The sequence below is a fragment of the Petaurus breviceps genome, unplaced genomic scaffold, assembly GCF_028583685.1.
Source record: "Petaurus breviceps papuanus isolate PSGF00001 unplaced genomic scaffold, PetGlider_PUasm1.0 551, whole genome shotgun sequence".
Lineage (NCBI taxonomy): Eukaryota > Metazoa > Chordata > Mammalia > Diprotodontia > Petauridae > Petaurus > Petaurus breviceps.
Window position 1 is genome coordinate 34,314,121 of NW_027186372.1, and position 27,080 is coordinate 34,341,200.

The window sequence follows — 27,080 nt, forward strand, 5'->3', positions numbered from 1 at the left end:
ATATATATATATATATATATATATATATATATATATATATATATATACACATATATATATGTATATATATATATTTATGTATAGCTGTGCAACTGCAGGATAATAGCCTAGTGTGATAAACACCAGCCTAGAGGATCTGTTCCTCCCTGATTTTATCTGCTGCCTGCAGGAGATAAAAATCAGGCAGCCTCAGGGTGAGACAGAGAAAACTGTCACCCTCCTTTAGAGCTATTGGTAGCATATGCCACCTTTCTGACCCCACCAATTAGATGCCCTGCCACCCTGATTATGGTAGCAGGCTGGATTAAAACAAACCCAACAAAAAAAGGAGGAAGAGAAATAGAGAGAAAAAGAGGGAAGGAGGGAGACAGGAGACAGATGGGGGAAGGAGGATGAGACAGAGAAAGCTACAGAGAGAGTTTATATAAAATAACACAGTGTAGCCCCAGTAATCAGGGCACAAACTCTGGCACCAAGAAACAAAAACCAAAATATTAAAATACTTCAGCTTTTAGTATTTGAGAGGTTTTAAAAGGTTCTCCGGGAAGCCTCTGCCTGCTCAGAGCAGGGACAGAGGCAGAGGTACCGGGATGTAGGCACCAGCTTCACTGCCCATAGCCTTTGCTCGGGGCTGGAGGGAGCATTTTATGTACACTGGAATGGGTTCTGGTAGCTGGACCCTGGGGTCACCTCAGTCTTTTACCACAGAAAACACCACATAAGTCATATCTGATGATACGGAAAGGAAATGGGGTGAGAGTTTAGGGTGAGTGTTCTGGGACATCTCCAGGACTTGGTCCTCGGAGTGAGGATGTTAGGCTAGAGGGGTTAAAAACATCCCCTGGAAAGATCCCGTGGGGACTGAGTAGATACTGCAGGTACCGAAGACATTTTAAGGACAGAGAGGGGAAGGTATTGATCAGATGGGCTCCAGAACTCTCTGGAGGCCATCAGACTTAAGTCCAGCCTGGTAACTAGCTCCGAGTACCAGACCTTTCCCTCTGAAGGGCCTTTTTAAAACGGACAGGGCTGTGTCCGGGTCTCCCATCCTGTCTAGCCAAAGGTCCTTCCTGCCCCACCCCACCCCCCTCACGGTCCAGCTGGTGGGATACACAGCGATTAATACTGAGGGAGTGCCCTGCCTGGGGAAGGGTACAGCGCCTAGGGGCACAGTGAGGAGTAATACAGAATCCCTCTCACAAGGCAGTGGCATCACGCAAACTGGAGGTGGCCTTACACCCAGGGAAGCTTGAGCAGGTCTCAGGAAGTGTTTGGGGCCACGTGCCCGGTCGTAGGCCTTGGCTGGGGGAGGCTCTGGGGCTCTTCGGCTGCTCTGGGCTCTCCTTCCCGTTCCCAGGTCAGGCCTTGGGGGGCTATTGCTCAGAAGTGCTTGGCAGTTCTGGGCTATGTTCCACACCCCCGGGGTGGCTCAGTGTGAGGCTGGGGGCTCCCTGGCCATCATGAATGCTCACTCTGGTCATGGTGATGGCAGCAGCTACCTAGTATTCTGGAGGTCCTCCCGCAGCCAGGTGGGCAATGTCTGGCCCATCTTATACAGCAGCTTAGAAAGTTCGATGTTATGGTCCCGGTAATAGTCTCTTAGGAAGGCTCGTGACTATAACAAGAAAGAGAAACCAAAATGTCAGTGGTCTGCTCAGAACTCACTTTTTCTTCCCTTTATTCATCCCATTATAGATCACTTTATCATGATCTTTTAACAATCTTAGTAATATGTTTTTCTTTTAAAGGGTTACTATGCTTCGGGGGGAGGAGGGGGGGCTAGGTAGCACAGTGGTTACAGCACCAAGCCTGGAGTCAGAAAGATGTGGTCTCAGACATTTACTAGCTAGTTGACCCCGGACATGTTACTTAACCCCCATTTGCCTCAGTTCTCATCTGTAAAATGGTGACACATAGGAGAAGGAGACAGCAAACCACTCCAGCATCTTTGCCAAGAAAAGCCCATGAACAGTCCATGGGGGCACAGACAGACGCAACTGAACAACAACAAATCTTTTTTTTTTTTGCCTCGCTCCCTAACTGAATTCTTTTGGACCACTGGGTCTGTGACTTCACTGGTATACTATGAAACTCCTAATAAGGAAACTCCCTCCACAAAGCTGATCTGCTACAATTTACAGGCTTGGAAAACAGTCTAAGTGCTTAAGTGATTTGCCCAAGATCACAAAACCAATCTGTATAAGAAGTTGGACTTGAACTCAGGTCTTTCTGACTCTGTCCACCATGCCATGGTCTGTCTATCCCAAATGGATTTTAAAGTTAACAAAGGATAGAGACATTTCTTTTGGTATCTGACCATAGAAACTGGGGAAGCAAAACCAAAAGGGCAGCTGGGTGGAGCAGTGGATAGAGCCTGGGGCTTGGAATTAGAAAGACTCATCTTCCTGAGTTCAAATCCAGCCTCAGACACTTACTAGCTGTGTGACCCTGGGCAAGTCACTCAACTCTGTATGCCTCAGTTCCTGATCTGTAAAATGAGAAGGAAAAGGCAAACCATTCCAGTATATCTGCCAAGAATATAATCTACCAAACAGGTCATGAAGAATCATGAGAGTCATAGATGACTGAAATGACTCAACAAAAAATACGCACTGAACTACTGTTTTAGTCACTGGGTAAGGCACAAAATTTTTAAAAGATATGGTCCCTGCCCTCAAGAACTCATAATCTAGTAGGATGACAATAACAATATGATGATGATGACAGCTAACACCTATGTAGTACTTCACAGGTCCACAAAATCCTTTACATACATCGCCTGGCCATTTCAAACCAAGCCACCTGAACTCTGGCCAGACTGCTCCCCTTCTTCTTCTCACAAGACATTAGGCTCTGCTCCTGGAATCCGAGCTGGACACACGAGTTTACTTTATCTCATCCTTGACCTGACCAGCACACTGCCAACCAGCTCCAGAAACCATGCCTCACTTCATGGCCCCACCTTCTTACCTCTGGCCCCTCCCATTAAAATGCAAGCTCTTGCTTGTTTTTATTTGTTTTTATTTCAAATTTTAGTGCAGTGCATGAAAGCACTTAATAAGTGCCTATTACATGAGAAGCTTGTTAGAGGGGTGCAGAACAAAGTGCTTCTATGTAAAATCCAAGTCAAAGACCATTATTACTCATGGTGGGCAGAGGGAAGACGTGAGGAAAGGGTTGAGGAGGTAGGACACAAGTGAACTGGGCTTCAGAAGATGACAAAGAACACTAAAGGCCAAGGGAGGGCATTCAAGACATAAAAATTAGCATGACAGAAAGCCCAGGGGCAGGAGGGCACAGGGTATGTCTGGGGGCATACACTAGTATAGTCTTTCTTCCTGTACTAGTTTTTCTGAATAAATACAATCTCCAAGGAATTCCAATAAGATTCAAGAAATGTTTTTGTTTCAGAAGGCACTTTCCTCAAAGTCCCCATGATCTGAATGACCCTAGCTACAGCATCACCCTCCACATCAGCCAATGAAGCAGCTCCAGCTACTTACATCCAAATCCATTTCTGGGTACTTCCTGCCTTTGCTTTTGCCCAAGCACTTGGTTTTACCTCCTTCAAGCAGCTGGCACCAGAATCCTTTCTTTGCATCATACCTGCAGGGAGAGAGAATACATTATCTCCACCCGACCTATCTCCCCCATGAGACAGACATTTTTCTTATACAGAGTACAATTCAAACCTAGGTCTCTAGAGATAGGCTAAGACTTCAGCATTACCGACAAACCAGGAGTAGTCTGGTATACTGTTAGGGGATGAGCACTAGACTTGGAAGTAAAAAGGTCAAGAGTTCAGGTTCTGGGTCTGTCACTCACTAGCTATGACTCTTGGATAAGGGATATCACTTCTCTGGGCTTTGGTTTCCACATCTGCAAAATGGGAACAACTGTATTACCTACCTCACAGGGTTGTGAAGAAATCCTGTTAACCTCCAAATGCTACAGAAAAGTGAGCAGCTCTCATCATCATTGTTTTTTGGTGAGAAGATAAGAGTATGCCCAGAAGGCTTACAAATTATAGTAGATCAAAGATTATTACAGGTCAAAGCTATAAATGGGTACCAAATGTCCCTAAAAAGAAGGATTACTAATAGGGGATAACAGAAAGATTTAAACCAAAAATGGAAGAAAAACTAACAAGTTCAGAAGAGATCTAGGCTGACATTTCAGCTACAAAGGCGGGCTTTTCTTTTTTTAATAACTGATGTGATCTTTGGAGAGATGGGGCTACTATGGATGTGGAAACCTGCAGGTACTACCGGGCTTCATCAATGTGCCAGTTAGTTTTGCTAAACTGTCTTTTTCCTTCCCCACCTCTTTTTTATTCTTTGTTAAAAGAGATGGCTCTGAGTTGGGCAAAAGTAAGGAAGAGATAAATTGAGAAATAAAGTGATATAAAAACAAATGGTACATTTTCTCAAAATAAGCTGAAGAGACCTTGGACCAAAGAATATTAGAGCTGGAAGAAACCCAAGAATCCTATCACCACGCCCTCTCATTTTTACAGATGCAGAATCTAAGGCCCAGAGAGAAGTAACTGATCAAAAGTCCCAAAGTGAGTCAATGGTACAACTAAAATCCAGATTTCCTGGCTTCAATTACTGGGAATTCTCCAGGCTGCTTTACTATATTCAACAATATGCATACAGAAGAGAGAGGAATCCTAATACATGTGAAGTCAGATGGGATGGGAGTCTTTCTTCCTGGCTTCACAGGCTCCTGCAAAGGAGCTTACCTTGGTATATGGTAGGAGACGTTGGTTTACGCCTACTTTCTGCCAGACTGATTTCAATCTTTCCCAGCAGTCTTTGCCAAATAGGATCTTTGGGTTTATCAAACACTAAGCTACCGTATTTATTTGCTTATCAATGTTGATACTCCTGCCAAGGAAACAGCTATACATCTTGGCACACAAGGGACACTGCCTAGCCTAAAGGGGCCAGAGGGATCCAGCTACTCTGGTTCCAGAGCTTGGGGATGTGCTTCTGACACCAAAGCATAGCAGACAAGGGAGGGCAGGTCAGAAGGGTCCTCAGGCTTTGTGGTTAGGACAACACTCACACCAGAGTTCTATGGTAATCAATAATGTTGGTCACCCCGAGGAACTTCTGCACAGTATCCATCACTTTGGCAGGTTCAGTCCGAAGCAGTTTGCCATCCAACACCAGTATCTGGAAGAGTAGTAAGGAGAATCTTGTATGGCCCAAGCCCATCCCTACCCCCGCCCTACCCCACAATGTGCCAGTGTGACCAGTTGTGACAGTGAGAAGGGTACGGGCTGCAAATCCTAACAACTAGACTGGGTCAGCTAACTTTCTCCCAAATGGACCGTCCTATTAGACTCATCTCCAAACTAGGGCCTTTCTGGCTAATGTAAAAATATGCTTTGCATGACTTCATATTCGAAGTACTACATTTCTTGCTTTCTCTATTAGCTGGAGGGGGTATGGAAAGAGGGAGAGAATTTGGGACTGAAAATAAAATTTTTTTTAATTAAAAAAAAAACTAGGGCCCTTCACAATTTCACAGAGGAAGGAGACCAAGATAAGAGAGGCTATACCTGGAATCATGTAATGGTAACATTAGCTGAAGGAACTGAGAATAAATATTTGGTGGAAGAGAAGACTTAAGAGGAATACAAAAGCTGCCTTCAGAAATTTGGAGGGCTGTCATGTCAAAAAAGGATTAAGCTATATTTTGCTTAGTTCCAAAGGGGCAAGACTTGACAACTTGGAAAGAAATTATAGAAACTCTGTAGAAGTCATTGATCCATATAAAACGATGCAGCTAGGTGCTACCGTGGATAGGGCACCAAACCTGGAGTCAGGAAGACCCAAGTCCAAATTTAGCCTCAGATACTCTGTGACCCTGGACAAGTCATTTAGCTCTTTGCCTCAGTTTCCTCAACTGTAAAATAGGGATAATAGTAACACCTACCTCCCTGGGTTGTTATGAGGCTCAAATGACAGAATGTTTGTAAACCTTAAAGTGGTTTGTATATAAATGCTAGCTATTATTATTTAGAGCTGGGAGGGACTTCAGAAGTCATTGAGTCTAACCCTCTCATTTTACAGATGAAGAAACCAAGGTTAAGGGTCGTGCCCAGGGTCAGAAAGCTAGTAAGTATCTGAAGCAGGATTGGAACCCAGCTCTCCCTGATTCCAAGTCTAGCACATTATTGACCAGGCCAAGTTGGTGACTGCAGCTAAGATGCAAAGGGGATCAGGTGCCCTGTGAGACTGAATGATTCTCTCATTCCAGGCCACTGAGGAAGGCTGAGGTGGCTGTGTGTCCTGCAGGAAGATTTAGGAAAGCAGACACAGGTGAATTCATACCTTTGCTTGCTCAGGATAAGAAACATTTTTCGGCCAGGCATCCAGTCCCTTAGAGAGGAACAACCGAGGGCACACAGTGAGCGGCTAGTTTCCTGTACTTGTCCATACAGCTATGAAACATCTGATGGAAGCTGACACTTCAGCAGGGTAACAGAGGCCCCCCAGGCACTGGCTAACCACCCTCCTTGAGGGAAAATACACCACTATAAATGGAAATGCTGGCACGAGTACACTGTGGGGATGGCACCCAGGGGCTGGGGATGATAAAAGGAGGAAAATCAGGGGAGTAAGGGAAGGGGACAAGCATTTATTAAGAACCTGCTATGTGCCAGGCTCTGCACTAAGAACTTTACAAACATTATGTCACTCGATCCTCACAACAATCCTGGGAGGGAGGTGCTGTTATGATCCGTGCAGAAGGCTGCAATTAAGTGACTTGCCTAAGGTCACAGTTAGGAAGCATCTGAGGCTGGATTTGAACTCGGGTCTTCCAGCGCTCTATCCACTGTGCTAACTGGTTCTCTTCACAGGAGAAAGAAATAGGTATTTCAAAAAGAGGCAAAGGCTCAGTAGAACTGGCCAAACTAGCAGAAGAGCGAAGCTTCCCTTTCTCCCCACCTCCCCTGTGAACTATCCTGTGCCTCCCAGTGTCTCATTCTATGAAGCTCTAATGATGTCAGCTGACAACGAACACTTAGGAAGTGATTCTTCCTAGTATATACTGCAGAGCAACTGATGCTGGGTCATCTACCAATCAACCAATGAATAAACACTTATTAAGTGCCTGCTATGTACTAGGCACTGGGATACAAGACGGAACCTGCCCTCAAGGAGCTTACAATCTAATAGGGGAGACAGCATGCAAATAAACATCATACAAAGCAAGCTACATACAGGATAAACACAGAAATAATTAAAAGAGGGAAGGTCCCAGAATTCAGAGGAGCTAGGGAAGGCTTCCTGTAGAAGGTGGGATTTTAGCAGGGACTGAGTCTGTGTGGAGGGGGTGACATGCTCAGACCTGCATCTTAGGTAAATCGCTTTGGTGGCTGAATGGAGGAGGGACTGGAGCAGGGAGAGCCTTGAGGCAGCAGACCCAGCAGCAGCTATTGTGGGAGTCCAGGTGGAGGTGATGAGGGCCTGTGCTAGAGTGGTGGCAGTGTCAGGAGAGAAGGGGACATAGCTGAGAGATGCTGCAGAGGTGAAATCGGCAGGCCTTGGCACAACGTGGCTATGGGGTGAGAGAAAGTGAGGAGTCCAGGATTGTGACCCTGAGGAACTGGGAAGATGGCACTGCCCTCCCTCTACAGTAATAGGGAATGGAGAGGTTTAGGGGGAAAGATAATGAGTTCTGTCTGGGATGTGCTGGGTTTAAGATGTCTACTGGAAACGTCAAAGGTGGAGGGGAGGGGAATAATAATGCTCAGGCACCTCCAAAATCAGCCACCCTTCCGCCGTCCAAAGACAATCAACCTGCCTATGACCCCTATGACTCCATATGACTACAACTGGGGCTCCCCTTTTGATAAGAAATCAAAAAGCATTCAAGATCCAAAGGCATAAATCTCCATTGTTGGAGACACAGTGACATATAAAGGGGAGATATTTGGGGACTGTGTCCTGATAGCCATATCTGAATCACCACACTTATGTAAAAACCAACCCTGAGTCCCATACTATGCCAGGAGGATTTGGGGTGGGTGAGTACCTGGTTGGCATGGTAAGCGCTAAGCCAGTGCTCGATGTGGGTGGCATACCAGCCAGGAACAAGGCAGCGATTCTGAAGTGCCCGCAGCTTCGGGGAGGCATTAGGCCCTGCCGTGATCACTTCATGGAAAGTGTATTTCAGGGCAACTGGGTCATCATGGGCTCTCTGATGCTGTTGGGTAGCAAGAGACTCGGATCAGCAATGCCCGCCCTTCCTACACAGGACTTGGCACACTCCCACCAGCTGTGACAAAACCTAAACCAAGCACTGCTTCCTCCTGGTGAGAGATCTCATTCGAAGCAGGAGGAACAGAGGGTGAAGAGGAGGCAGGAAGTCCTCCTTCCTACTCTAAACCTTAGGCGGAAAGCGGCCGTGGGAAAGAACACTGCTCTCCCCCCATACAAATGTAACTGCAAAAGGCAGTGGCCAAACCCTCGGTGAAGCACCTTCCTAGCACACCTCCCCAGGAGGTGGTAGCCCCTGGCCTCTGGCTCACCTGATACCATGAGTAGGCTCGGTCCGCCGGGTCTATGAGGATGGTGAGGATTTTGGCCTTGGGCAACAATGCAGCTGCCCGCTGGGGGGCCACCTCGGAGTCAAAGTAGTTGGCGCTTTTCTCAAAGTAGAAGTCAGAGGTGGTGTTGGAGGGGATGGGGAAGAACTCCATGTACCTGTTCAGGACCCAGAGAGAAGGATGAGAGCTGGACAGAAAGAACAGAGCAGGACCAGAAGGTCTGGGTCCCAAGGGCAGCATCGTGAGGGCTGTAGGCTGGCTAAAGGACTTTCCTGAGAATGAAAGCTGGGTGACATTTTCCCTTCTAGAGATGAGCTGGGAGCTTGAGAAACATCCACCATCTCTGCTTCCCAATCCATTCCTTTTGGGGAAAGGTTGGAGCAGTGGGATTTTAAGAATTTTATATGATCAAGGTATCCTACCCCTGGCCTGGGGGGTGGGAACTCAGGGGAAGATCCCCAGAAGTTAAGACCTGGCTGGAGACATATAAAAGACCTGAGGTGGTCTCTCAACTGTATCACTGACTGATAACTCTGACTTTTCTAGACATGGAGGTCTCCATTTTTCTCCTTACCTGATGGCCCCAGGGATATTAACCAAATAAGGGCCTCAGAAATAAGTACTTAGAGAAAGAATATTTTTGCTCAGTTACTACATTGGCCCAAGAATGTGTTTCAGACATCACCGCTTCTCTTGCTGTCATGGTTTCAGCTCCTGAGACCCAGGCATTACCACCCTGGCCTCTGGCAGACAGGGCCCCCTGCCTCAGGGCAGCCTGCCTGAACTCTGCCCCCTTCTTTTTTCACAACAGGAACCCCATCAATTCGTAAACAGCTTCCAGATGCTTCCTGACACCAATGCAGAGCTTCCGATCTGACGCCCCAAGCTGGCCAACAAGGATGGAAAGCCTCACTCACCAGTCTATGCCTTTGTGGTAGTTTTGGCCATTGAAAAACTGGATCTCCTCAAAGGTCTCTGGGCTTGGGTAGTTACTGCTCAGGTCAGGGTGCATTCCCAGGAACAGATAAAGGGCTGTGGTGCCTAGAGGATAAAGGAGACAGGGATAGTCCTTGGACCTCAGCAGTAGCATCCTGAAGGGAAGACACCTTACTAGGGAGAAGACTAGGTATTAGGGGACAAATGTTCTTGTTCCCACTCTGACATTAACTAGCTGTATGATCTGGACCAAATCACTTCTCTCTAGGTCTCAGTTTCCTCTAGGTCCTACTAGACCATGGGTCTTTTTTTTTTTTTGTATAATGGATGACCCCTTTATAAGTCTGGTGAAGTGTATAGATGCCTTCTCAAAATAATGCTTTTAAACACATAAAATATGTAGGATTACAAGGAAACCAATTATTTTACAACACAGTTATCCAAAAAATTAAAAGCAAAAATAAGGTCATAGATCCCAGGTTGGGTACTCCAAAATGCTTTCTAGTTTGTTACTACATGTCTATATATTCATTCTCACGGCTACACATGGAGATCTGGCTCCAGTGAATCATGCTGGAGTGAAAGTTCCCAGAATCTGAGAAGAAACAGTACACTGAGAACACCTCCAGGCAGTAAGTCACTCAAGAGGCCACCAAGTACTCCCAAAGATTTCTTCCCAGATCAAAAGCTCCTCCTTTCACACCAAGAGACCCCTTGCGGATAAGAAGGAGACTTCCCAGCAATCATCTAGTCTCAAAAATCTTCAGTAGTTCCAGCTGTCTCCCAAGTAAAGCTCAAATGTCTTCCCTTGGTATTCAAGGGTCTCTGCCATCTAGCACATTATATTTTCTCAGTCTTATTTCACATCACCCGATTCCACAAACTCTACAATCCAGAAAAAATGTTTCCTGAACAAGCCAACTGATTCCCTGCTTCGGTGGCTAGGCTCACACAGTTCCCTCTGTCTGTAGGACTTTCCTTTTCCCTCTTAGCCTGTGAAATTCCCCCTATCCTTTAATGCCAGAAGAATTGGGAATTTAAGAAAACCTTCAATCAACACAGTGCATTTTTTTTTAACCCATAAAGAAAATGAGAGGTAGGATGATGAAAATTTTTATTTCAAAGTAAAAATTTTTTATCTCAATTAACACACCTGGTTGGTGGTTCTAGTTAAAGCCCAAACACCACTTTCTCCAGAATGCCTTTCCTGATCCTTCCTCCTTGGGCCTCCCAAAGCTCTTTGTACTTGTCTGATGCACCCGTCATGTAATAATGAATGCTGTAGTTGTCTGGGTTTGCTTTCTTCCCCTACAAGAAGGTGATCTCCACAAGGGCAGGCACCCTCTTTCCCACTGCTTGGCTCAGCGCTCCATACACGGTGGCCTGAGTTGTTACTCAGGTTGGGCAGTGCATGTAGATTCAGTCAACAAACTGGATTCAGAGAAGTCCTATATCCTACCATTGTGGTCCCAGGTACACAGGAAGCATCAGGGAAGCCAAGCCAGGCAGGCCTCAGGGGCACTGAGGGAGTCATACCTGTTTTTTGGGGTCCGATGATTAAGAGTTTTGGGAACCGGTCACATGTTTTCTCCTTTGACCAAATGTCTTTGTGACGCTTGTCCTCACAAGGATCCTTAAAAGCAAGGGAACAAACATCATGGAGTCCTTTGTTCCACCAACACCAAGGGTTTTTAACTTTTTTGTGTGTCATGAACCCTTTTGGGAGTCTGATGAAGCCTATGTGTCCCTTCTCAAACCAATGCTTTTAAATGCATAAAACACATAAGTTTGTAATGGAAACCAATTACACTGAAAGTTTTATATTATATAAAATATATTAAATTGTCAAAATAATGAATATATTACGTATATACACACATATGTATTCTGCTGAAGGCTATGGGCCTCTTCTCAGAATAACACCTTTGCATAAAATAAATAAGATTATAATGGAAACCAATTATATTGAAAGTTATATAACATTGGTGTTATATTAATATATCATATATAATTTTTATACACATACATATATATTTTTTAAGTTCACAGATCTCAGTTTAAGAACCCCTGCTGTACATCTTTGAGCAGCTAGTCTGTTCTACTCCCATCATGCTCTGCTTGGTATCAGTCAACTTTTCTCCTCCTTCACCCCCAGTACCCAACTACCCAACTGTGAGTACTGAGAGGCTGGAAACTATCTGACTTACCTTAGCATCTCACACAAAATCCAGCACACTGATCTTTAAAAGTACTGTGCATTCAGTGAATGCATATTCTGGCTTTGGCAGTTGGTAAATGATCCTGGAGCTTGAGAGTTCTAACACCACCCAGAGGTGGAGGGATGGGGGGGATGTCCCTTGTCCTGTCCCATTACTTTCCCACTGGTACTAACCCCCAACCTGGGACCCTGAGCCTCCGCCCCCCCCTACCTGCCACAGGGGGTCTTTCTCCTCAGAAAAGATCTGAAAGTATCGTTGAGCCAGCTGGACTGGTGGCAGCGTCTGGAGCTTCAGGTTGGTCCAAGAGTGAAGGAAGCGTACCAAGTGTTTGAAGGTATACAATCCCAGACGATCATTCCCATAGTTGGACAGGTGGGTCATGAAAATGCTGATCTAGTGAGGGGAGAGAAGGGAGGCTGATCAAGCATCTCTCAGCAAGAGGGGCAGGAATTCCCACCACTCCCAACTCAGATCAAAGAGTACCAAAGACAAACAACTCATGAGCTGGTTGACATTGGGGGAGTCCTTTCCCCTCTAATTCTAAAATCAGGGTACTGGACTAGATAAACACTTCCCAAACTAAGAATGGCACAGAACATTCTTAGAGCCAGGCATGGTGGCTCACCCCATAATCCCTGCTACCCAGGCTGAGGCTGATGGTTCTCTTGAGCTGGGGAGTTCTGAGGTACACTGGGAGAGGCATCCTCATCAGGTGTGATTTCAGCATTGATGTGGTGGGCCCCTGAAAAAAGGCTGCCAAGAGGCTGACTACAGAGGGACAAACCAGGCCAAATGGGAAAGAAGCAGGTTTAAGCTCCCATGCCAATCAAAGTGTGATCACGTTCTGCATTTCCACCCCGGACAATAAAGTGAAGTCCAATTTTTTTATAAATTAAAAATAAAAATAACCACTCTTAGGTTTCAAATATATTTATGAAATTCTTCAGTGCTGACCAGGGAAGGACTAGTAAAAGGAAATATTTCTAGTAGAGGGGAGGAAGGGAACAGTCAACCAAATTTGGGGGCAAAAATAAAACAATTTTTAACATTAAAAAATTCACCATTTGGAATATTTTGGTATTAAATAATTTCATATTTAATATTTTACAAGGGGAAATAGCAAAAGTAATAGCAATGATCTCTAATATCCATTCCAGCTCTGATGTTCTAGGTTCTAATATCATTAATAACTTTGAAATTTTATACTCTTAAGATCCCCTCTGGCTCTGAAAGTCTATAACTACAGAATATAGTACCTAGAAAGAGCCCTAGACAAGTTGGCATTGAGCTATACCTTTTACTAGTCAGTCAACAAGCATTTATTAAATGACTACTGTGTGCTGGGTACTGTAGCAGAAGAGACAAAGCTAATCCTATGAATAAGACTTCTGGGCAGGGACTATAGAATTATTCCTTAAAGCAAAAAATATATGTATAGCTCACATATTTTATATACACATACACAGTATTTATACATACATGTACTTACATATGTGTGTGCAATTATACATAAATTTATATAATGTGTATAAGTACACACACACACACATACACACACACACACACACACATATTACTGTAAGGGAAGAGTCCAACAGTGTGTTTCAACTAAATGTTGAAATGAGTAAAACATACAGCTGGACAAATTAAATGGAAAGAGAGATGTGTGTGTGTGCATGTGCACCTATGTTATATACATAAGTTATAATATTTTATAAGGCAAGGCAAGGCAAGGCTTGAAAGCTACAGTGAATAGAGCCAGCCTTGGAATCAGGAGGTCAAAGTCCCGCCTCTGACACATACCAGCTGGGCAGCCCTGAGCAAATTCCTCAGCCTCTCAGTGCCCCAGGCAGATCTCTAAGACTAAGCTACAAAGGAATTGCTACAGCTCTGGCCAGGTACAGGGAGATCACAAGTTGGGAATTTTCTAGATCTATGAAATCTCAGCTCTGGTTCTTTTGGTTTTTAGGGTAAATATTACTTTTATCTATAGTATTTTATATGTTAGGCATGAGGAAAGGAGGGACCAGAGAAGTTAACTGACTCACCCAAGGCAAGACAGGGCTAGAATTTTGATCTCCTGACTCCTCAGCCATTTCTAATACACAGCACTATGTCCATCTCAAACTGGAGCCCAAAGGACCCACTTTGCCTTGGCCACAGACAGAACTGAAGCTGTCAAGGACCCCACCAGGCTGCAGTAAGGAGGCCAGCACTCACGGGATTGAGCAGCACAGTGAGGAAAAGCTCTCCCCCATTGATGATTTTGTCCAGTTCGCTGGAGCCTCCAGGGTACTCATTGTAGAATATGGTGTGGGTAAAGAGGCCACAGGTCTGCCGGGGGAGAACCTAGGAGGGGAAGAAAAGGAATTGGCACCGTACTAGCAGGGGCAGGTCTTAAGGTACAGTTCAACTAGATGCCCTCTACCCCACAAAAGCACCAAGTGTCCAGAATGGGCCAGGGTCTGCTGTCCATGGTGGAGGGTTTTCCTGTAAGCCCATCAAGGCAACCACTTTCCCAGTGGAAGTGGACCAAGCATGGGCCTCCTACTGAACTGGCTGGGGCATCCAGACTGGCAGTGCCCAGGAACAAGGTGGCAGAAGCAGCAGATGCCCCAGCACAACCCTCTCCAGGGAAGGTCCCCAAGTAGTCTAGACAGCCCTTTCTATGCCCCAATAAGCGGGCTCATTACCACTGACAACCTAGAACAGAGTTCTAGGATAACAGTGAAGAACAGAGCGAAGATACTGCTGCCTCTAGACCCATCACCTATGGAAGAGTCCCACCCCCTGCTCTGTGAATGTCTGATCCCTCGAGCGGCAGAAGGAAGCAGGCAATCCTCGTTAACCTACCATGATCCCATTGTGGATGAAGCCACGGCGGTAACGGGCGGGCTTCAGGTGGGGATACTCCTCTGTGCTGGTCACCTGGATGTCCCACACCTGCTTCCAGGCCTCATAAAGCTGCATGTGGACAGGGTACACACCAGAGTGGTGGGGAGCCACAGCATAGCCCATGTCGGTGGGGATCCCGTGCTCCTAAAAACAGGGACGGTTTGAGGGAGGACAGTGAGCACATGGCATTGGGAAGGTCCTCTCCCTGAAGGCCTCAGTTTCCCCCTTTACTGAGGAGCTGAGACTGTTAGTAGTTACATACCAAGCATACTGAAGGTGATAGGTTTCTCCCCCAAATTGAGGAGACAGAATAAAGACAAACATTCACAGAACTAGAGCCAGGAAGAACCTTAAAAGCCATCTAGTTCACTCCTCTTTATTTTACAGATGAGGAAACTGAGGTTCAGGGAAGTTAAGTGCCCTGCCCAAGGTCACACAGGCAGTAAACATCAGAAACAAGATTTGAGCCCAGGTCCTCTGTCTCTAGAATCAAAGGTCTTTCCGACGAATCTCTCTGCCTCTCCTAAGGAATGCTTCTGAACTGGAGAAAGTCTTTTCTCAGGTCCTGGAAAACTGGTTTAACTTAAGATCTGAAGCAGACACAGCTTCCTGGGTCAAATCCCATGTCCTACCTCACACCTGGATTGAGCTCAGCTCCTAATCTCAAGGGCCTCATAACCAGGCCTCAAGTCCCCTTCCATATCTCTTCTTTCAGCCACTTCCTCCCAAAAGGTTCCAGTCAAACCCCAGATCGAACTTCTGATTGTGGCCTTCCAAACTCTTCAACCGGCCACATTGCTGTCCTCTCCTCCACTCTGTGCCAACTCAGGGACATGCCAGCCAGAAAGCTACCGTCAGTACCCTCCCTGACCCACCTGACTGTATTATGACGCCATTTAAAATATCCTATGTGTCCCATCAGTGATGGCCAGCTGAATACCAAACTTCTCATTTTTATATTTATTTTTACAAACACACACACACACACACACACACACAGTTCAGCAGAGAACAATTCTGGGGTCCACTGCCCATACCCTTGGCCCAGGCTGTGGAGAGGCCCTGCCTGCAGGCCTTCAGCCATCCTTACTCTCTCCAGCCCAGAGTCTGTTTGAGTTGGAGTGCTCTAGGTCTGGCTCTGAGTTAGAATTTCTAGGGAGCCCCATTCCTGGAGTTCTAAGCCACCATTGTCTCCCCTCCTTGTCCAACACTAATCTCAAATAGCTTCCAAAGGAAACTGAAAAGGTTTCTGGCTGCAGCATTCAGCACTAGTGCAAACCCAGGGGATTACTTTAAATTGGTCATCTAAGACTAGAATCAGGGTGAGAATCGAAGAGTCTGTTTCAATGGACAGCTAATGAGGCAGAAGAGAAAGGGGCCTGAGCAGGGGAGGGGGAGCGATGGCACAAGTGCCGATCCTCTGCCCCCTCTGCCCAGGCTCCTTTGGGCCTGACACTGCCAGCCCTCACAAGATTCTCAGTCCAACTGAGAAGTCCCTAGGTGGGGAAGACATCCACGTGGATCTCTGGACAAATAAGGTGACCAGATCCTGCCACTTAAGTGTCAGGTAGGTGTGGGGCAGATGCACAACGTGAAAAATTAAAGTGTCTCCCCCCACCCTTGGGCCACTCTCCTCCCCCTCGAGTTATACACAACCCATTAGTGGAGAAAAAGAATAACAAAACTCTTTTTTGGGTATTTTGCATGTAAACCATTGTAACAATATATTTAATCTGTTTGAACAATCTATTAAATCTAAAACAAATCTACTTTCTCTTTCTCCCTCTCATGAAAATAAAAAAGATCAAATTTTGCCCCTTTTCCAAGCCCCACCTCCCCCAGGGATGTACCCTGGATCCCACATTCCTCTTGCCTTCTATGGAACTCATCCAGCTATCTATTCATTCATCTTAATATCTGGTCGCATACTGTCTCAGACTATCTCTCACATTACATGAGTGTGAATCTTCCCTCTTCGGCTGAACTGGAGAGAGGCCATATCTCCTTCCTTTCTTTCACCCGGCAAGACTGAGCACACACCCTGAGTGGAGCATCGAGGAGCAGGGTAAGGCTGGGGGGGAGGGGAGGGTCAGGATGCACCCCAACCCAGAGAAGGGGTCTTACTCACGACAGCAAACTTCTTGTTGAGGGCCATCTGCTCAGCCAGTACAGACTGGTTGTGGAAAAGGTGGGGCTGCATGTGACTCCACATGTGTGGGAACCACCAGAACTCCTTCACATAGGACAAGAGCAGGTCGTCACCGTCATCCTCAGCATCTGTACCTGGTGATGTCATGTCATGTCATGTCACGCCCTAGCCAGACTGGCCATTGGGGGAGTATATGTGAGATCAACAAAAGCCAAGGAAAGTCAGCCTTAAGATCAAGTTCACAACATGGAACTGTAGACCATGGACCAAGGGGGGACAGAGAGAAAGGGACAGAGTTGCAAAAGCCCATAAATAAGGAAAAAGACTAAATAATATATAGCATGTTATATGTGTTACTATTTCTCAAATAGATAAAGATATAATTTTTAAAAGATTAAGTTTGTTTGTTTTTTAAAGCAGAATCATAGCTTCAGAGCTGGAAGAGACCTCAGAGGCTCAAATATGGTCTTATACTTACTGGCCATGTAACCCTAGGCAAGTAAATCACTTAATCTCTGTTTGCCTCAGTTTCTCCATCTGTAAAATGGGGATAATAACAGTACCTACCTTCCAGGGTTGTTGTAAGGATTAAATGAAAGAATATTTGTAAAGTACTTGGCACAATGCCTAGGAAGTAGGCAATATATAAATGTTAGCTATTATTATTATTATTACTACTACTACTATATTAGGGAATTGCTCAAGGTCAGGCTAGTAGCAAGTATCAGAGGTGGGATTTGAACTCAGGCCCTCTGACCCCAAAGCAAATATTGTTTCCATTGTACCATGCTGCCTCCTATTTCCCTTCTATTGGATGTGAAAGATAATCTGAATAACAGTGCTTATGGAACAGAATCTATTTTTATTACCCATACTGATTTGAAGGGTAGGGAGGAGCTGGAGACAATCTCAAAGCAAAAATTATTCCTAAATCATTCCTATTTGGTTTGGGAATATGGTCTAAGATTTCTTCCCCTGACAAATTTACCTTTCTCATTAGGTTCTACCTGACTTTGAGATTTTAAATGGGATTGTCTGCCTTCCCTGCCCCTCCCCTCCACACACACATATAAACACCCCAACTGAGATCAGGGGATCAGGAAAAACTCCCGACATCTGCTGGAAAAGCAGGGACCCAGTGTGGGCTGGGCTAGCCAGGAGGGCTGATGCCAAGGTAACAGCCCCAGCACTTCCAGGCCTAGCGGAGACACAGAACCGTCAGGGCACACAGACAGACAACAGGCACACCAAGTGTGAACCACTAACCCTTACTTCCTGAGATTAAAAACAGGTAAAGAGCAACACCTTCCCTACCATCTGATTGTGGCAGAGGCTTCAGAACAACAGACGCACTGAGGGAAGTCCATATGCTTTAAGGACCGAAAGAGCTAGGATATTTCCAAAGGACCAAAAAGGCTCAGGCCACCTCAGGAGGCATTAAGACAGCCGTTGGTGTATGCTTTACAAGACAAGGGAGATGGATGACTACTCTTTGCTTTTGATCACACCACAACTGGAGGGCCGGATTTAGATGTAGGCCTCCTATGCTAACACGGACAGCCTGAAATGCATCCAGGAAAGGGACCCACATGGATAGAGGGCTGGAAAATATATCATGAAAGGAACAGACTAGGGATGTTTGGCTCAGAGGAGACAAGACCTCAGGGAGAATGTGGCCCTATTGCCAAATATATCCAAAGGCTTCTCCTTTTAGAGGGATTAAATTCTGAATTAACCCAGGTGAGAGTTGGAGGGCAGCAGATTCACAGAACCACAGAGGTGGAAGGGCCCTCAGCAACCATCCCCCCCATGCCATGCTAGACCAGTGCCTGCTTAGAGAACTCCAAGGACAGAAAATAAAAAACCCAGTCCCCTGGTGAAATGCTCTAATTGGTAAGGTCTTCTCCTCTCTTCCAGCTTCTATTTGATACATTACAGCTTCTACCCCCTGCTCCTCGTTTCCAGGCTCTGGGATCAAAAAGAACAATTCTAGGGGCAGCCAGGTGGCGCAGTGAATAGAGCATTGGCCCTGGAGTCAGGAGGACCTGAGTTCAAATCCAGCCTCAGACACAACACAAAAACTAGCCTTGTGACCTTGGACAAGTCACTTAACCCCAATTGCCCTGCCTTCCCCCCTCACAAAAGGAACAATTTTACCTTCTATGTGAGGAAGCCCTTCGGATGCCTCAAGGCAGACTTTGAGTTCTCTCCTCTCTTCCCCACCCTAGCTGCCCTTCTCTGTACATTCTCTAACTAAATATAAGACAAGACTTTCTTAACAATTAGAGTCATCCAACAATGATGCCAATAGGCTGCCTGATGAGAAAGTGAGTGAACTGTACCATTATTGGGAGTATTTTAGCATAAGCTAGATGACCCTAAAAGTTGTTAAAGAGGACATTCCTAAAAAATGAATATTAAAAATTGTTTTAAAATGTAATTGGGAAAAATATTATTCAAAAAATAAAGAGGATATTCCTACACTAGAGAGAAGGCTATATTAAAATGATGAAGGGTCCCTCTCTATCCTGTTAGTCTATGACTCTGAGATTCTGTAATTTTATGATATTCTTTTCAAATTATATATAATATATATTATTATATTATATAATAAATAATTATAATATAATTATCCCCCCTCCTATGTCTCCCTCTATCCCTTCAGAAAACCGAACCTCAGCCTCTTCTTCCTCTCCCTCATCCCCGAGTTAGTCAATCTCTCCCTCACAGCTCAGGAGGGAGCTCATGGTTCTTACAAGTGATGCTGCACTGATCTTGGGAAGACAGTGATACCTGTCATCTCAAGACCACCCTTCTCCCTGTCCCTTTCTGTAATCTGCTGCCACTACATTTTTCCCAGCATGCATCAGCATCACGTCCTAGAATATGATCTTCCACCCAACTTCCCCAGTAAAGTGAGTCCAGTCACCTCTCAGGGGTCTGTTCTAAGCATTTGGGGTTAAGTGACTTGCCCAAGGTCACACAGCTAGTTAGTGTTAAGTATCTGAGGACGAATTTGAACTTTCTCTCTCCTCTAACAAGATATCTGGGTCCCAAACTGACAGAGAAGGTCAGCAAAGTAGGCACTGATGAGGTGAAACATGTGCCACAGGAACACGTCTGCATGTGGGCCACAGCTCACATCAGTGTTTATTTCATTATCTTTGTCTCTTGTTAAGCAATCCATAATCAGCCTAAAAAGGCAACTCCTACTCGAATAGCTGCTGCTGGGGGATTCAGTTCTATCATTTAATTGGTATAGGAAACCCTCCACCAATACAAAGCGGTAGCTGTTTTACAATTTATGGGCAAGAGCTGACAGGGAGAGCAGGAGGTCAAGTGACTCATCCTGAGTCTCAAAACCTACTTATCCAAGGCCACACTTGAACCCAGATCTACCTGATTCCAGGGCCTGCATCTTTTTTCATTTCATTATTTTTTAAAACATTTTTGAATAATATTTTATTTTTCCTAATTATGTGTAAAAACAATTTTTTACATTTATTTTTTTTTTAATTTTGAGTTCCAAATTCTCTCTCCCTCCTTCTCGTCTCCCTGAAAGGGTAATCAGCAATTTGATAAAGGTTACGCATGGACAATCTTCCTGCCCTCTTTTCCCACTATATTTGTTATTCTGGTCCAGACCTGGGATTTCATTCACGTAGGAAGTACCCCAGGAGAAAACACTCTCTATTAAAGCAGATCATCACCTTTTCTGTCCTTAGAGATGCCTGGGGGGCCTAAGAGTTTAATGATTCCCCAGTATTCCATGGTCAGTATGCACCAGGGCAGAACTTCACCCAAGTTTTCCCGATTGCCTCTGTCTTTTTACTAACAGTCTCACTGACTCAAACCCCACATGAGGTTTCTATCTTTCTCCTTAGCTGCTTTCCACCTGCTAGACATCAGTCCCAGGGACAGAAAGGGAGGTTTATCCCCACTTCCAAATCCTTCTTTGTTTGAGGGTTGAGAGGGGGAGGTTTGGGGGGGTAAGAAACAACAGATACAGAATACTGTATCTAACATTAGGGTTTTTTGCTCTATTGGTTAGTTCTACAGGACTTTTTTCCCCCTTTCTTTTTCTTTATTATTATACCCATATTATTATTTATTATTGGGTATTACTCTTTATTATGGGAGGGAGGATACAGGGGAAAATTTATGTATTACAAAAAGACATCAACACAAATCTGTTTATTTGGATTTTTAAGGGAGATTTAAAGTAACCTCAGGAGCAGTTCTTCCTAACATGCACACACGCCCACTGGCAAGCAGTTAACAAGACCAGTGCTTCCTCAAACTAAGCAAACACGGTAATTACCATCCAAAGACATCCAAAAGGGAGACAACAACCCAGGGGGAGCCAAGCCACAAAACTGTACCTTCCTGCTGCCCACATGGCTTGCTGTGCAAAAGCCTGAATGGACAGAACCTTGGAAAGGAAAATCAGGTTCCATTTGCTCCCCCTAATAACCTGTAAGTAAGCCAGCAGGGCTTCTAACAGGATTCTTGCATCCCAGAAGCATAAAGAGTCTCTCTCTGTAGAATCCCAGAATAGGAGCCTACAATGCATTGAGTCTAAACCCTTCATTTTAGAGATGGGGAAACTGAGGCCTCGGGAAGTGACTTGCACAAGGTCACACCATGAGTTAGGGACAGAATCAGGACTAGAATTCATTTGGGTTCCTGGTCAAGTGCTCCTGCTCCTCCATCTCAGATTTCCCTCCTGAAGAGAACCCACAGGGAGCCTCAATCTCTATCTCAATTTCACAACCATTCTGAAAGGCTGCATTATCCACACTGGGGCAAATGGGGTGTTTAGAAGCCCAAGACTTCCAGGGCTCACAGAATACAGATTCACAGGCATGAGCTCAGCTCAAGAAGGTAGCAGAAGCCACTGAACTGAGCAGATCTTGGGCCAGTACAGGGGATATTCCCCTGAGCTTGCCACATATGCTGCCAAAAATCAGGGTCTGATATCTGCCTCCTTAACATCCTAGACATCCCCTTATACCGCTGAGTTGAAATTAGTGTGTGGGATGTAAAGTGCTGGACATACCTACACCCTACTTCCAACCACCCAGGGACAGCAGGCTAAAGCTACAGGTGAGGGAGGTTCTCATGGGTCAGGTCAGTTCTAGCACACTTACTTACCTGTGTGGAAGAATTTCCCTGAGTACCCCAGGTTGAAGGTGAAGTTTGGGATGTGTGTGCGCAGTTCATTCTGAGTGTCAAAAAGGGCCTAGGAAACAGAGAAGAAGGAAAGTGTGAGCGTTACTCCTGCCCCCTCACTCAGCTGCTCATTGGGCTCACTCCCACCACCCACTCTTGGTTACAGGCACTCTGTCTTCCTTCTGTCCTTTCCATAGCCCCCAGAGTGCACTCAAACTCAGACTCTACTACTCCTTCCATTTTCCAAAAGTGAGGGAAACAAGGATCCCAAAAGGGAATGGACAATGCACAGAAAGTCTATAACAGGACCCAGTGTGAAAACCAATTCTCCTGACCCGGCCCCCACTGAGTGGTATCTGCAGAAGGAGTCACGACCTGCATTCTTCACAAGAGGGAAGGGGCTTCAGGTATGGCAGGAAGGAATAAAGGCAGCCTGGTGTACTTCCTAACAATGTGATGGGGACGCTGTGACATTTCACTGAATCACAGAATTTAAATATACCTTAGAAATTCTCTAGGCAAATCTAACCCCTCCCTGCTAGCCAGTTTTGGATTGGGGTAAACCTGAGGCCGCCAGAGGGGAAGTAATTTGTCTAAGGTCACGTAACAAGTTTGTACCAGAGCCAGGACTAGAACCCAGACCTTCTGATTCCAAATCCAATGTTCTTTCCAATTCCCAATGCATATACAGGGTCCCTTTTAGCCCTTCAGTCTTCAGTGCCCCTGGCCTAGGCTATTCAATAAAAGGTCTCTCAGGAGTCCTCCCTCATTGACTAATGCTGTGGCTCCTGGTTCAGATGCCAAGGCCCCTGTTCATACCTTCACGTCCTCCACCTTCATCCGGGTGCCCTCCTTGCCCACAAAAATGTCATCAATGTCCACCAGGATATAACGGTCCAGGGGCAATGAGAGGCGCTTGCCAGTGAGGAAAGCGACAGCATCCACAAAGACCAGCTTATGCAGCCAGAAGTTGAGGTTGTTGCCGAAGAGCACCCTCTGGATGCCATCATGCAGCCCCAGGTCCTGCACCACCGTGGTATGCAGAGCTGCACCAACACTGAGGTGGGGGATGGACTCGGCAGACTTGGTCTTGGCCAGCAGCACCGGCTCATAGGTGGAGTGGTTGGACTGGAAGACGGTCCAGTCATCCCCAGGCAGGAGGCCCTTCTCTACCTCACTGGGCCGGGTCACATACAACAGTGGGGACTTGGGGTTGATACTGCAGTCCTTCAGGCCCAGGTTGGAATGGAGGAAGAGAGGGAAGCCCTTGAGCTGAGCACTCAGTAGACTGTTCTCATTGGCCTATTGGGAAGGAGAAAATTGTAAGAGACACGGGAGAGATAATAGTGACTGAGAGAACAGTAAGGGACATAAGAGAGACAACAGTGACTGGCTTATTTACATGCCTTATACAGAAACCATAAGGAGTCTGACAGCCCCCCTAGCAAGAAGAACACCTGCACCTTCTGAGAGAGGTCAAGTTCTAAATGTCTATCAAGGGTTTTTCTCATAGAAACCTTCTAAGTTAAACAGCTAGTAAATGTCAGAACCAGGACCCAGTGCGTCCTGACTCCAAGTTCAATGCTTTTTACTCTCCATACCACCCTGCTTCCAGAGACAGTCAGTCAACAAGTGTTTATCAGGCACTGTACTCACAGCTGGGGAGACGAAGAAAGAAAAATGCCCCTGCTCTCGAAGAGCTTATATTCCAAGGGGCAGAAAACATGTAAATAACTAGGAACATATAAGATTATACCGAGTAGATGAAAGGAAATCTCAGAGGGGAAGGAACTAGCAGGTGGGAAAAGCAGGAGGGCACTCCTGGGAAAGATGGGATTTGAGCTAAGTCTTGAAGAAAGCCAAAGGCAGAGGTGAGGAGGAAGGACATTCCGGGCAAAAGCAAAAACTGGTACAAAGGCTTCATTTTTGGAAGCCCCCTAACAGTGCCCTGAGCAGCCACCTAGCTTGCCAGGGTCTTGGAATGGCCTTAATAATGGCTGGGATTTATATGGTCCCCTATGACTACCTCACTTGATCCTCACCCTGTGAGACAGGGAGTCCATCATCCCCATCTCACAAAGGAGCCAAATGAGTCTCAGAGCGAGAAACTAACTTGCCTGCCGCCTCCAGAGCGCAAGGAAATTGCAGTCAGGCCCAGGCTTTTTGTACCACCCCTCTGCTATGTTTATGATCCTTACAACAAAAGAGAGCTGGGAAAGATGAGAAGGAACATGGGTAGCAGAAATACGGAGACGGTATGTCCAGCATTAGGATCTAGCAAGTCCAAGTGGCTAGACAAAGTCGTACAGTTGAGAAATTTTTTTATACATTTTGAAATTTGCCTCTGAGGAACCACAGCATGGGACACACACAAGCTCCCAAACATGTACCATCACCCCACACTACAAGCCAAGTCCTTCTGCACTGGTGATGTCCCCTGTACTGGCCCTCCAAGGCCATTCAGTCCAAACCTGCTGGATAAATGAAACTCCTCTAAAACATTCTCAACCAGAAGTCTCTAATTTAACACCTCAAGTTAACAATCAACATACAACCTCCCAAGATGATGCCTGCTTTAAAAAGTTCCATGATCACAAAGGTAAATTCCAAACCATCCAGCATCTAAGGCCCTCAAGAATCTAGTTCCAAACTATCTTTCTAATATTACCTCCCACTACACCTCAAAACGCATCCTCTGCTGTAGCCATGAAGGCCCACTCACTGATCCAACCACTCTTTATCCCCCTGTCACGTCCACTTCAGCTGTTTCCCAAGGGCTAGAAACCCCTTTTTCTTCCCTTGAAATTCCACACCTCAAAGTCTAACCTTGAGTCCTATTTCCTCCAGAAAGCCCTCACTGACTATTCCACAAGAACCTCTCCCCTCTCTCACCTTCCATATGACCTTCTATACCTTCTCTGTCTCTATGTTCCTCTATACACCTCTCACATACTGCCTGACTTTATTAGCTATCTGTATAGGCTGTTTGACTGCTGACTCTTGAAAGGAGGGGGATTGATTATAAGTTTATTGATTATATATTATTTTTGGAATTCTACAGTTTAGAGACAGAAGGGAGATAAGATACCATAATGAAAAGAGTCCCAGACAAGGCATCAGGAGACCTGACATCTGGACTTGGCTCTGCCACTTCACAGGTTATGGGACCTTAGGTTAATGGACCCCCATTTCCTCCCTGTAAAATGTGAGGGTGAAATTGGATAATCTCTAAAGTCCCTCTATGATCTTCAAACCTTCACATTGCCAATAGAAGCCACTATCAAGCTGGAACCTGAGAATTAACAGGCACTGGATTCCTTTGGGAACTTATTCTCCTGATCCTTCCACTAGATCAAAGAGCAGCCTAAAGCTCCCAGGGGCGTCAGCTCCAGCTTTGCTCCACAGCCTGTTGTGACATATCGTGACATATCACTATATCACCTGTTGTGACATATCGTGACCACCACTCAACACATTTGAGCAAAATGACACAGCTTGTAACCCTGACCCACAGCTTAAGAAGGAGGAGCTCTGACTCTTTCAGACAACTGTCTGAGGTCCCCCTTTACCAGCCTAAACCAAGTTTCTTAATTTTCCTGTCTCTAGGCCTGTTAGGGCTCCCCTGGGAAAGTGAAGTGGCCCTGACACTTGACCCCTGCCAGAAAGGAGGTATCATGCTATAATGGAAAAAACTACTGGCTCAGAACTGGGTTCAAAACCCAGCTCTCTACCAACTATTACCTGTGTGACCTTAGCAAGTCATTTGCCCTTGATGGGCTTCAGTTTTCTAATCAATAAAACAAAGAATCAGGGGCAGAGGGGAAGGAAGGAGTCAGTAAGGGAGGCAGATGGTCCATTTCAGCTCTAGAGGCTATGATAAGGGAGATGGGAAACTCTCCTGGCCATGGGGAAGCCTGAGTTTCTGCTTTCCCTACCCCAAGAACTGCCAGCATTTGCATTTTATGAAACAGTTCGCTTCCGGGTTACTACTTTTGCTATCTCTCTCTCACTTTCCTGGTCCCATATCACCCCACTCCCATTCTCAGAGGGCTAAGCTAATTGCAGAGGACAGCTCAGAGTCCAGGCGGGACAAGAGTGACAACGCAGAGAGCTGAACTTCACAACATTTCACTGCTCTAAATTATCACACCGTGAATCTCTGACCAGTTGTCATCCAGCCTTTGCTCAAACATTTCCACTGACGGAAATCCCGTCTCTCTCCTTCTTCCTACTCTCCCCACCCCAACACAGACCCTTAAGACAGTCTTGATCATCATGTTTTTCCTTCTTTCAAAGTAAAGCTTGAATATTCTCTGCTCTGTTACAAGCCTAAGACCATTTTGCCCCTCAATAGTAACAGCCTTCCTCCACCCCTGAGATCCCCACATTTCTGTTTAACTTCCCCTACAGCCAGATGTTCCGCTATCCTCCTGCACATCTGCTTGCTAGTGTTTCCTTAGGCAGACAGGGTGTCCCAAAACAATTAACGTAGCTTTTGTGTGTGTGTGTGTGTATTTTGATTTGGCTTTTTCCTTGACTGGCCCTCCTCCATGCCCAGGATGCTCTTACTCTGGCTTTTCTCAGGTCCCAACTAAAATCCCACCTTCTATAGGAAACCTCTCCTGATACCCCTTAATTCTAGTGCCTTCCTTCTGTTGACTTTCTCCCATTTATCCTGTATATAGCTTGAGTATACACAGCCATTTGCCTGTTGTCTCCCCTGTTACACTGTGAGCTCCTTGAGAGCACTGACTTTGTACCCCCTGTGCTTAGCACAGTGCCTGGCACACAGTAGGTACTTAATAAATATTTACTTACTGACTACATTAAGAATTCTAGGACACCCTGCATAACTGCGCTCTGTCCTCCAGTCTTGCTGAATCACTAACAGAATCATTGGGAGCCATCTCCAGTGGCCCTAATCTATATCTTGCCACTGGACTCCAGAGGAGATGGTGAGGCTGGTAATTTTGCACAGCCCTGCCTCACTCAAATCCAATTCACTTGCATGTCCATGGCATCACCAGCTCCCCACCCCCACCCCCACCCATGTCATGGTTCCCGTTAAGAACAAAGGACAGACAACAACATAATCACTAGGACCTGAGCTCAAGGGGAGACAAGGAACTCTCTTTCCATACAA

At 45.7% G+C, this 27,080-nt stretch overlaps 3 protein-coding genes across 13 annotated transcripts in view; 1 reads left to right on the forward strand and 2 right to left on the reverse strand.

Annotated features, from left to right (window-relative positions):
* RPS14 (ribosomal protein S14) overlaps positions 1-27,080 on the forward strand; it is a 195,631-nt gene that overhangs the window by 105,305 nt on the left and 63,246 nt on the right. The window lies entirely within an intron of this gene.
* The window catches only part of HNRNPH1 (heterogeneous nuclear ribonucleoprotein H1), a 329,511-nt gene that overhangs the window by 70,991 nt on the left and 231,440 nt on the right, over positions 1-27,080 (reverse strand). The window lies entirely within an intron of this gene.
* NDST1 (N-deacetylase and N-sulfotransferase 1) overlaps positions 495-27,080 on the reverse strand; it is a 55,085-nt gene continuing 28,499 nt past the window's right edge. For 3 of the 4 annotated variants that reach the window (XM_069102596.1, XM_069102597.1, XM_069102598.1), the window contains 14 exons: positions 22,757-23,239; positions 21,920-22,007; positions 16,745-16,899; positions 14,575-14,760; positions 13,942-14,070; positions 11,932-12,114; positions 11,039-11,135; positions 9,484-9,607; positions 8,549-8,723; positions 8,053-8,223; positions 6,345-6,392; positions 5,071-5,180; positions 3,504-3,606; positions 495-1,615 (listed from right to left, as the gene is read on the reverse strand). In XM_069102596.1, the coding sequence (XP_068958697.1) occupies positions 1,496-1,615; positions 3,504-3,606; positions 5,071-5,180; positions 6,345-6,392; positions 8,053-8,223; positions 8,549-8,723; positions 9,484-9,607; positions 11,039-11,135; positions 11,932-12,114; positions 13,942-14,070; positions 14,575-14,760; positions 16,745-16,899; positions 21,920-22,007; positions 22,757-23,239 (2,172 nt within the window). In that variant the 3' untranslated portion in view covers positions 495-1,495. The remainder of the gene's footprint in view (positions 1,616-3,503; positions 3,607-5,070; positions 5,181-6,344; positions 6,393-8,052; positions 8,224-8,548; positions 8,724-9,483; positions 9,608-11,038; positions 11,136-11,931; positions 12,115-13,941; positions 14,071-14,574; positions 14,761-16,744; positions 16,900-21,919; positions 22,008-22,756; positions 23,240-27,080) is intronic. The other variant, XM_069102600.1, reaches the window with a different exon arrangement.